Source organism: Pseudophryne corroboree, chromosome 3 (assembly GCF_028390025.1).
Source record: "Pseudophryne corroboree isolate aPseCor3 chromosome 3, aPseCor3.hap2, whole genome shotgun sequence".
In the NCBI taxonomy this organism is placed as follows: Eukaryota; Metazoa; Chordata; class Amphibia; order Anura; family Myobatrachidae; genus Pseudophryne; species Pseudophryne corroboree.
Window position 1 is genome coordinate 44,265,573 of NC_086446.1, and position 12,158 is coordinate 44,277,730.

Sequence of the window (12,158 nt, forward strand, 5' to 3'; positions counted from 1 at the left end):
TAGCGCCACCTTCTTGGACAAGCGCGTTAAAGCCTTGTCCACCCTGGGTGAGGATTCCCACCGTACCCTGTCCTGCGCAGGGAAAGGATACGCCATAAGGATCCTCTTGGGAATGTGCAGTTTTTTGTCTGGAGTCTCCCAAGCTTTTTCAAATAACGCGTTCAGCTTATGAGATGGGGGAAAGGTTACCTCAGGTTTCTTTCCCTTAAACATGTGTACCCTCGTGTCAGGGACAGAGGGGTCATCTGTGATATGTAAAACATCTTTTATTGCAATAATCATATAATGAATACTTTTGGCCACCCTTGGGTGTAACCTCGCATCATCGTAGTCGACACTGGAGTCAGAATCCGTGTCGGCATCAGTGTCTGCTATTTGGGACAGGGGACGTTTTTGAGACCCTGAAGGGCCCTGTGACACAGTCAAAGCCATTGATTGACTCCCTGTATTATCCCTGGACTCTGCTTTGTCTAATCTCTTATGTAATAAAGCCACATTTGCATTTAAAACATTCCACATGTCCAACCAATCAGGTGTCGGCGTTGCCGACGGAGACACCACAATCGTCTGCTCCACCGCCTCCTTAGATGAGCCTTCCGCTTCAGACAAGCCGACACACACGTACCGACACCCCCACACACTCAGGGATATATCTATCTGGAGACAGAACCCCCACAAGGCCCTTTGGAGAGACAGAGAGAGAGTATGCCAGCACACACCCAGCGCCACCGGACACTGGAATAAAATCCCAGTTAGTACAGCGCTTTTATAAAAATATATATATACACTCACTGCGCCAATGAAATGTGCCCCCCCCCCTCTTTTTTGCCCTCTGTAACCGTGTTCAGCAGGGGAGAGTCCGGGGAGCCAGCTTCTCTGCAGTGTGCTGTGGAGAAAATGGCGCTGGTTAGTGCTGGAGGATCAAGCTCCGCCCCCTCACCGGCGGGCTTCGGTCCCGCTCAAATTATTTATACTGGCGGGGGTTTGTTAATATACCGCCTCTGCAGTATCTAATTCATCTACCGGTATCCCTTTGAGGTTAATATTGCTGCCCAGGGCACCCCCCCTGCGCCCTGCACCCTTACAGTGCCCGCTGTGTGTGTACTTGTGGGAGCAATGGCGCGCAGCGTTACCGCCGCGCGTTACCTCAGTGAAGATCTGAAGTCTTCTGCCACCTTTGAAGTCTTCTTTCTTCTTATACTCACCCGGCTTCTATCTTCCGGCTCTGTAAGGAGGACGGCGGCGCGGCTCTGGGACGAACGGCGAGGGTGAGACCTGCGTTCCGACCGTCTGGAGCTAATGGTGTCCAGTAGCCTAAGAAGCAGAGCCTATCATTTAAGTAGGTCTGCTTCTCTCCCCTCAGTCCCTCGAAGCAGGGAGCCTGTTGCCAGCAGTGCTCCCTGAAAATAAAAAACCTAACAAAAGTCTTTTTCAGAGAAACTCAGGAGAGCTCCCCTGCAATGCACCCAGTCTCCTCTGGGCACAGGATCTGAGGTCTGGAGGAGGGGCATAGAGGGAGGAGCCAGTGCACACCCATTCTAAAGTCTTTAGAGTGCCCATGTCTCCTGCGGAGCCCGTCTATACCCCATGGTCCTTACGGAGTCCCCAGCATCCTCTAGGACGTAAGAGAAAAGGAATTACCGGTAGGTATTAAATTCCTATATTCTCTTACGTCCTAGTGGATACTGGGGGTCTTGTACTTTAGTATCATGGGGAAGTCCCAAAGCTCCCAAACGGGTGGGAGAGTGCTGAGACCCCTGCAAAACTGCCTGACCAAACTGAAGGTCATCCTTGGCCAAGGTATCAAACCTACAGAATTTGACAAACATGTTCGAACCAGGCCAAGTTGCAGCTCGGCACAATTGTTGGGCCGAAACACCCTGGGCAGCCACCCAGGAAGAGCCCACAGACCTCGTTGAGTGGGACTGAATAGACGTTGGCAAAGGCAGATCCGCCGAAGTACTGTATAGGCCTGTTGAATGAGCAACTGAAGCCAACGAGCAATAAATTGCTTAGAAGCAGGCCGACAAATCTTGGAGGCATCATAAAGGACAAACAGCGAGTCAGATTTCCGATGATGGGCCATCCGTTTGACATACATCCTCAGAGCCCTGACCACATCCAAGGACTCAGGACCAACGGAAGCATCAGACAACACTGGAACCACAATAGGCTCATTCACATGAAAAGCTGACACCACCTGACGGGTCCTAAGTTCCACTCTGTCTTCATGAAAAATCAAATAAGGGCTCTTACAAGATAAGGCCCCTAATTCAGAAACACGCCTGGCAGACGCCAAGGCCAATAACATTACCGTTTTCCAGGTGAGAAATGTTAACGCCACCCTATTTAAGGGTTCAAACCAATCCGATTGGAGAAAGGACAGAACTACAATGAGGTCCCACGGAGCCGTGGGAGGCACAAAGGGTGGATGTATATGAAGAACACCCTTGAGAAAAGTCTGTACTTTAGGTAACCCGGCAAGTTGTTTCTGGAAGAAAATAGAGAGCGCCGAAATCTGGACTTTGATGGAGCCTAAACGTAGGCCCATATTCACTCCCGCTTGCAGGAAAAGTAGAAAACAACCAATTCTAAATTCCACGGGATACACCTTTCTACTTTCACAACAGGAAACATACTTTTTCCAGATACGATGATAGTGTTTCGACGTAACCATCTTCCTGTCCTGGACCATGGTGGAAATAACCCTGGAGGGAAGACCTTTTCTTGCTAGAATCTCCCTCTCAACTTCCAAGCCGTCAAACGTAGCAGCTGTAAGTCTGGAAAGACGAATGGACCTTACTGAAGATCTCCTTGGAGCGGCAGAGGCCAGGAATCCTCCAGAGACATGGTCAGGAGGTCCGAGTACCACGGACGCCAAGACCAATCCGGGGCAATTAGGATTGCTTGAACGCTTTCCCTTCTTAGTCTTTTGGGAACCCTTGGGATTAGCGGTAGCGGAGGGAACAGGCATACAAACTGGTACATCCATGGTGTCGTCAGCGCGTCCACTGCTACAGCCTGTGGATCCCTTGTTCTGGAACAGTAACGGCACAGCTTCTTGTTGAGACGAGAAGCGATCAGATCTATCCGTGGACAGCCCCACCGGTGAAGTAACTGTTGAAACACCTGGAGATGTAGGCCCCGGATGGAGGTCGTGCCTGCTGAGGAAGTCTGCTTCCCAGTTGTCCACTCCTGGAATGAATATGGCTGAGATGGCCCTTGCGTTGATCTCCGCCCAGAGGAGGATTTTGACACCTCTTGCATCGCCGCCCTGCTTCTTGTTCCTCCTTGTCGGTTTATGTACGCCACCGCATTGGCGTTGTCCGATTGAACCTGGATCGCCTGACCCCTCAAGAGAGGGGAAGCTTGTAGAAGAGCATTGTAAACTGCCCTGAGTTCCAGGATGTTTATCGGTAAAGCCGATTCCTGGACTTACCATAACCCTTGGAACTGGGCCCCTTGGGTCACCGCTCCCCAACTCCGGAGGCTGGCATCCGTTGTCAGGAGAATCCATGAGTGGATATTGAAACTTCTGCCCTCTACCAGGTGTGGAATTTGAAGCCACCATAATAGAGAAATCCAGGCTTTTGGAGACAGGGTCATTTCCTGATGCATATGTAGGTGAGAACCCAACCATTTGTCCAGCAGATCCAGTTTAAATGGCCGGGCATGAAACCTGCTGTATTGGATTGCCTCGTAAGCAGCCACCATCTTGCCCAGTAATCTGATGCAAAGATGTATAGACACCTTGCGAGGACTGAGTACCGAGTGGACCATAGCCCGAAGTCAAGGTCTTGTCCATTGGGAGAAACACCTTTTGAGATAACGTGTCCAGTATCATTGCCAGGAACTGAAGATGTTGGGTCAGTTCCAGGTGAGATTTCTTGAAATTGAGGATCCACCCATGATCCGTGAGTAGGCGGGTAGTCGGACCGATGCTGTGTAGCAGACATTCCCTGGACACAGCCTTTATTGGAAGATCATCCAAGTAGGGAACTAGGTTTACACTTATCCTGCACAGTTGTAGCATCATCTCCGCCATGACCTTCGTGAAGACCCTCGGAGCTGTGGATAAACCAAAGGGTAAGGCCTGAAACTGGAAATGGTTGTCCAATATGGCGAACCTGAGGTAAGCCTGATGAGGGGGCCACATAGGAATGTGAAGGTAAGCATCCTTGACATACATCCAGAGACACCAGGAACTCCTCTTCCAGAGCGGACACCATCGCCCTCAGAGACTCCATCTTGAATTTAAACACCCGCAGATAAGGGTTTAGAGACTTCAGGTTCAAGATGGGGCGCACCGAACCGTCTGGTTTGGGAACGACAAAAAGACTGGAATAAAAACCCCTGTTGCATATCAGAGGAGGTACAGGAACCACCACCCTTGTCTGCAAAAGTTTTTGAATAGCCTCTTGTAAGGTAACTTTTGCTGCGGGTAAAGCTGGTAAGCCTGACTTGAAAAACCTGTGAGGAGGGAGCGTTTGGAATTCCAGCCGGTATCCATGGGAAATGAGGTCCCTCACCCAAGGATCCTGGAAGGACTCCGCCCACACATGGGCAAAGTGTTGAAGGCGAGCACCCACCTGAAAGTTGCCTTGCTGCTGGGGCCAACCGTCACGCGGAGGGTTTAGCGGCAGAGGATCCGGCGGTCTGGTCCAGGGAGACAGCAGGAGCAGGTTTACTGGACTTACCACGAGATCCTCTGGAGGTGGTGGAGCCCCCACGGCCCCTGCCTCTGAACCTTGCCACACAAAAGGATTGCAAGGAGGGTCTGGTGTAAGAACGTCTAGCAGGTGGCGCAGCCGACGGCAGGTAGGTAGCCTTACCCGCCATTGCTTGGGAGATCCACTTATCCAATTCGTCTCCAAACAAGGCATCACCTGTAAAGGGAATATTTTCAACACTTTTCTTAGAATCAGCATCCGCTGCCCATTGACGTAACCATAGAGCTGTGCGCGCTGAGACCACCATAGCAGTAGTGCGGCCATTTATCTTACACAACTCCTTTATAACCTCGCTCATAAAATTCACAGCATCTTGTATGTGTTGCAGCAGAGTAACTACGTCATCTCGGGGGAGAGAGTCTAAACCATCAATAATGTTATCAGACCAGTTACCACCATCCTGGAGATCCACCAACAAACAATTGTAGGGTGCTGTGCTGCCCCTGCTGCCGTATATATTGCCTTGAACGTTATCTCAATTTTACGGTCAGCTGGCTCCTTTAGGGATACCGCCCCAGGGACTGCCAGCACCAATTTTTTGACAGTCTGGATACCGAAATATTGACCAACGGTGGGTTTTCCCATACCTTCCTATCATCCACAAGAAGTGGGAAGGTAGATAAAAACCTCTGAGGAATCTTAATTTTTTTATCAGGATTTAACCAAGCTTCCTTGGCTAGGGAGTTTAACTCCTTAGACACCGGAAAGGTACTGTAGCTGAACTCTTGGGTCTAACATTAAAATATATCTCCTCACCCGGTTCCGCCTCTGGATCCGGTATGTGAAGGACCTCCCATATAGCAAAAATGTGGGCCTCCACGCCAGGGGACAGAAAACTGTCCTCGTCCATATCATCATCATCCACATCTGGCTGATCAGAATCAGTATCAGTGTGGAAAACCTGTGGCAAGGAGCGTTTGTGTGAAGCCACTAGAGGGGGTTGTGAAGCCTTCTTGGAACTGTCACCCTAGCCACACAATCTATGGAGCGTTTTAACACCTGCCTCTCTCTCTTAGCTGCTGCTAGCTCAGAATTTACATTGTGAATCATGCTTTTAAAGCTATCCAACCAGTCAGGTGCCTGTAAGCTGGTTCCTTGAGGAGACAAGGAACATGGGCCCTCATTCCGAGTTGATCGGTCGCAAGGCGAATTTAGCAGAGTTACACACGCTAAGCCGCCGCCTACTGGGAGTGAATCTTAGCTTCTTAAAATTGCGACCGATGTATTCGCAATATTGCGATTACTAACTACTTAGCAGTTTCAGAGTAGCTTCAGACTTACTCTGCCTGTGCGATCAGTTCAGTGCTTGTCGTTCCTGGTTGACGTCACAAACACACCCAGCGTTCGCCCAGGCACTCCCACCGTTTCTCCGGCCACTCCTGCGTTTTTTCCGGAAACGGTAGCGTTTTCAGCCACACGCCCCTGAAACGCCGTGTTTCCGCCCAGTAACACCCATTTCCTGTCAATCACATTACGATCGCCGGAGCGATGAAAAAGCCGTGAGTAAAATTACTTTCTACATAGTAAAGTTACTTGGCGCAGTCGCAGTGCGAACATTGCGCATGCGTACTAAGCGGATTTTCATTGCGATGCGATGAAAAATAACGAGCGAACAACTCGGAATGAGGGCCATTGCTCACACATGAGAGACCCTGCAGAAGACGGGGTAGAATTACAAGCAGCACACATAACTAAGGGCATAATTCAGACCTGATCGCTCGCTAGCAATTTTTTGCAGCACTGCGATCAGATAGTCACCACCTATAGGGGAGTGTATTTTTGCTTTGCAAGTGTGCAAAAGCATGTGCAGCCGGGCGGTACAAAAAAGTTTTGTGCAGTTTCTGAGTTGCCCTGAACTTACTCAGCTGCTGCGATCACTTCAGCCTGTCCGGGGCCGGAATTGACGCCCTGCAAACGCTTGGACACGCCTGCGTTTTAACAAACACTCCCAGAAAACGGTCAGTTGCCACCCACAAACGCCTCCTTCCTTTCAATCTTCTTGCGATTGGCTGTGCGAATGGATTCTTTGTTAAATCCTTCGCACAGCAATGATCTGCTTTGTACCCGTTTGATGCGCCTGTGCATTGCGGTGCATACACATCCGCAGTTCTGACCTGATTGCAGCGCAGCGATAAAACCTAGCATGCGCTCAGGTCTGAATGAGGGCCTAAGTCCTCAGCCATGATACACTACAAAAAAGCACAGTTAAATGCCCCACACCGACCCCAGAAAGCCCTTTGGAGTGACACAGAGGAGCGGACCCAGCACACAGAACACACCAGCACAAAGCGCGTATTTAGTGAATATAATAATAACAGTGCATCGGCGCTACCGCTGGCGCGCTCGCCCCTGGCTATGACCCCCTGGTACCAGTTCTGACAGCCTGCAACAGCGTGGGTCCTGGAGGAGTAGTGTGCCTGCAACCTTGATGAGCCGCAGGAGCAAGGAAATGGCGCCTTCCTGTCGCTGTTCCCACTCCAGGAAGCCCCGGCCCTCACAGTGGCGCAAGGTCGCTTTCAATTTTATACTGGTAAAAGGTGTAAAACACTATATCTGTACTGTATACAGTCCACAGATAGCCATACAGACTGTGAGCACTGCGGGGCTAGCAGCCCTGAGCCAGTATGTCTGCAGAGGGCACAGCAGTTCCGGGGACCGTGACCGCCGCACGACCTGCCGCTATTCCGCACCGGGGACCTGCTAACCGGGAACCCGGTGTAACACTCACCGCACCAGTATCTTTGGCATCTGTTAGAGGGCGGCCTTTTGCTGCCGGCGTGGGCACACATACTAACGATGTGTGATCAGCACCTCAGGAGCTCAGTGTCCTATCAGCTGGGATTACAAACCATTATCCCTCAGGAGGTTGGTTTGGTCCCCCTCTAAGTCTCACGTCTGTCTGCCAAGCAGAGCTACCTGAAAATAATAAACTACATTTAAATTAAAAAAAATCTCTGGAGCTCCAGAGAAGCGCACCCAGCTCCTTGGGCACACTTTATTAAACTGAGTCTGGTAGGAGGGGCATAGAGGGGAGGAGTCAGCACACACATACACACACTAAAGGTTTTAAAGTGCCAAGGATCCAGTGGACCCGATCTATACCACATGGTACTAAAGTACAAGATCCCAGTATCCACTAGGACGTAAGAGAAAATAAGATTTTAAACCTACCGGTAAATCTATTTCTCCTAGTCCGTAGAGGATGCTGGGGACTCCGTAAGGACCATGGGGTATAGACGGGCTCCGCAGGAGATAGGGCACCTAAAAAGAACTTTGACTATGGGTGTGCACTGGCTCCTCCCTCTATGCCCCTCCTCCAGACCTCAGTTCTAGAACTGTGCCCAGAGGAGATGGACAATACAAGGCAGGATTTAGCAATCCAAGGGCAAGATTCATACCAGCCCACACCAATCATACCATGTAACCTGGAACATACATAACCAGTTAACAGTATGAACAAAAACAACAGTAACGGTCCAAGACCGATGTCAACTGTAACATAACCCTTATGTAAGCAACAACTATATACAAGTCTTGCAGAGTTTCCGCACTGGGACGGGCGCCAAGCATCCTCTACGGACTAGGAGAAATAGATTTACCGGTAGGTTTAACATCTTATTTTCTCTTACGTCCTAGAGGATGCTGGGGACTCCGTAAGGACCATGGGGTTTATACCAAAGCATCCAATCGGGCGGGAGATTGCGTATGACTCTGCAGCACCGACTGAGCAAACGCTAGGTCCTCATCAGCCAGGGTATCAAACTTGTAGAATTTAGCAAAAGTGTTTGACCCCGACCAAGTCGCCGCTCGGCAAAGTTGTAAAGCCGAGACGCCTCGGGCAGCCGCCCAAGAAGAGCCCACCTTCCTAGTGGAATGGGCCTTAACCGAATTTGGTACCGGCAATCCAGCCGTAGAGTGAGCCTGCTGAATCGTATTACAGATCCAGCGAGCAATAGTTTGCTTTGAAGCAGGCGCCCCAAGCTTGTTGGAAGCATACAGGATAAACAAAGATTCTGTTTTCCTGATCCTAGCCGTTCTGGCTACATAAACCTTCAAAGCCCTGACTACATCAAGTAACTCGGAATCCTCCAAGTCAGTAGTAGCCACAGGCACCACAATAGGTTGGTTTATATGAAAGGATGAAACCACTTTCGGCAGAAATTGTGGGCGGGTCCGCAATTCTGCTCTATCCGCATGGAAAACCAGATAAGGGCCTTTATGTGACAAAGCCGCCAATTCTGACACACGCCTAGCCGAAGCCAAGGCTAGTAGCATGACCACCTTCCACGTGAGATATTTCAATTCCACCGTTTTGAGTGGTTCAAACCAGTGTGATTTCAGGAAACTCAACACCACGTTAAGATCCCAAGGTGCCACTGGAGGCACAAAAGGGGGCTGAATATGCAGCACTCCCTTTACAAACGTCTGAACTTCAGGCAGAGAAGCCAGTTCTTTTTGAAAGAAAATGGATAGGGCCGAAATCTGGACCTTAATGGAACCCAATTTTAGGCCCAAAGTCACCCCCGACTGTAGGAAGTGAAGGAAACGGCCCAGCTGGAATTCCTCCGTAGGGGCATTCCTGGCCTCACACCAAGCAACATATTTTCGCCATATACGGTGATAATGTTGAGCCGTCACGTCCTTCCTAGCCTTTATCAGCGTAGGAATGACCTCATCCGGAATGCCTTTTTCTGCTAGGATCCGGCGTTCAACCGCCATGCCGTCAAACGCAGCCGCGGTAAGTCTTGGAATAGACAGGTTCCCTGTTGCAACAAGTCCTGTCTTAGAGGCAGAGGCCATGGGTCCTCTGTGAGCATTTCTTGCAGATCTGGATACCAAGTCCTTCTTGGCCAATCCGGAACAATGAGTAGTGTTCACTCCTCTATTTCTTATGATTCTCAGCACCTTGGGTATGAGAGGAAGAGGAGGAAATACATAGACCGACTGAAACACCCACGGCGTCACCAGTGCGTCCACAGCTATCGCCTGAGGGTCTCTTGACCTGGCGCAATACCTCTGTAGCTTTTTGTTGAGGCGGGATGCCATCATGTCCACCTGTGGCAGTTCCCACCGACTTGCAACCTGCGTGAAGACTTCTTGATGAAGTCTCCACTCTCCCGGGTGGAGGTCGTGCCTGCTGAGGAAGTCTGCTTCCCAGTTGTCCACTCCCGGAATGAACACTGCTGACAGTGCGCTTACGTGATTCTCCGCCCAGCGAAGAATTCTGGTGGCTTCTACCATCGCCACCCTGCTCCTTGTGCCGCCTTGGCGGTTTACATGAGCCACTGCGGTGATGTTGTCTGACTGAATCAGAACCGGTTGGTCGCGTAGTAGGGACTCCGCTTGACGTAGGGTGTTGCATATGGCCCTTAGTTCCAGAATGTTGATGTGAAGGCAAGTCTCCTGACTTGACCACAGACCTTGGAAATTTCTTCCCTGTGTGACTGCCCCCCACCCTCGGAGGCTTGCATCCGTGGTCACCAGGACCCAGTCCTGAATGCCGAATCTGCGACCCTCGAGAAGGTGAGCACTCTGCAGCCACCACAGGAGAGACACCCTGGCCCTGGGGGATAGGGTGATTAGCCGATGCATCTGAAGATGTGATCCAGACCATTTGTCCAGTAGATCCCATTGAAAGGTCCTCGCATGGAACCTGCCGAAGGGAATGGCCTCGTATGATGCCACCATCTTTCCCAGGACTCGCGTGCAGTGATGCACCGACACCTGTTTTGGTTTCAATAGGTTTCTGACCAGTGTCATGAGTTCCTGAGCCTTCTCCATTGGGAGATAAACCCTCTTCTGGTCTGTGTCCAGAATCATGCCCAGGAAAGGCAGACGAGTCGTAGGAATCAACTGCGACTTTGGAATATTTAGAATCCAGCCGTGTTGTTGTAACACTTCCAGAGAGCGTGCTACGCTGATCAGCAACTGCTCTCTTGACCTCGCTTTTATGAGGAGATCGTCCAAGTATGGGATAATTGTGACCCCTTGCTTCTGCAGGAGTACCATCATTTCCGCCATTACCTTGGTAAATATTCTCGGTGCCGTGGAGAGACCAAACGGCAATGTCTGAAATTGGTAATGACAATCCTGTACCACAAATCTGAGGTACGCCTGATGAGGTGGATAAATGGGGACATGAAGGTATGCATCCTTTATGTCCAGAGACACCATAAAATCCCTCCCTTCCAGGCTTGCGATGACCGCTCTGAGCGATTCCATCTTGAACTTGAACCTTTTCAGGTATATGTTCAGGGATTTTAAATTCAATATGGGTCTGACCGAACCGTCCGGTTTCGGTACCACAAACATGGTCGAATAATAACCCTTTCCTTGTTGAAGGAGGGGAACCTTGACCACCACCTGTTGAAGATACAATTTGTGAATTGCAGTTAACACTATTTCCCTCTCTAAAGGGGAAGCTGGCAGGGCCGATTTGAGGTATCGGTGAGGGGGCATCTCTTCGAATTCCAGCTTGTATCCCTGAGACACAATCTCTATTGCCCAGGGATCCAACTGGGAGTGAACCCACTTGTGGCTGAAATTTCAGAGACGCGCCCCCACCGGGCCTAGCTCCGCCTGTGGAGCCCCAGCGTCATGCGGTGGATTTAGTGGAAGCCGGGGAGGACTTCTGTTCCTGGGAACTAGCTGCGTTGTGCAGCTTCCTTCCTCTGCCCCTGCCTCTGGCAAGAAAGGAGGCACCTCGGACTTTCTTGCCTTTTTGTGATCGAAAGGACTGCATTTGGTAATCCGGTGCTTTTTTAGGTTGTGAGGAAACATATGGCAAAAAATTAGACTTTCCAGCAGTAGCTGTGGAGACCAGGTCTGAGAGACCCTCCCCAAACAATTCCTCACCCTTGTAAGGTAAGACCTCCATGTGCCTTTTTGAGTCGGCATCACCTGTCCATTGCCGAGTCCACAGGACCATTCTGGCAGAAATCGACATAGCATTTATTCTAGTACCCAGTGCGTCTTTTATATGCCCCAGGGTCATTAATATAGTATCCTTGTCTAAGGTATCAAGTTCCTCAGGTAAGTTATCCGTCCATGCTGCTACAGCACTACACACCCAGGCCAACGCAATTGCCGGCCTTAGTAAGGTACCTGAATGTGTATAAATGGACTTCAGGGTACCCTCTTGCTTTCTATCCGCAGCATCTTTTAGGGTGGCCGTATCCTGTGACGCACAAAGATAGATAAGTATAAGCCAGCTTAATTATTGTATAAGTGAGATTGCTTGTCTTCTATTTTTTATTTTTGACGCTTTTTCTTTGAGTGTAACAGGGAGTTAGACCTTACAAACAATATGGGAGGGGCTGTGATTGAGGACCTCACTCAGTGCATGTCGTGCAAGATGTGTGCACACCTGGAGCTACCGGCCCAGTGTGAATACATCTGCACGAGGTGTGTGCGAACGGTTGCCCTGGA

At 50.2% G+C, this 12,158-nt stretch overlaps 1 protein-coding gene across 1 annotated transcript in view; it reads right to left on the reverse strand.

Annotated features, from left to right (window-relative positions):
• Positions 1-12,158, reverse strand: part of LOC135057136 (uncharacterized) — a 352,772-nt gene that overhangs the window by 59,564 nt on the left and 281,050 nt on the right. Inside the window, exons 20-22 of the mRNA XM_063963032.1 lie at positions 5,487-5,631; positions 4,833-4,886; positions 4,188-4,315 (exon numbers count right to left, since the gene is read on the reverse strand). Of these exons, the coding sequence (XP_063819102.1) occupies positions 4,188-4,315; positions 4,833-4,886; positions 5,487-5,631 (327 nt within the window). The remainder of the gene's footprint in view (positions 1-4,187; positions 4,316-4,832; positions 4,887-5,486; positions 5,632-12,158) is intronic.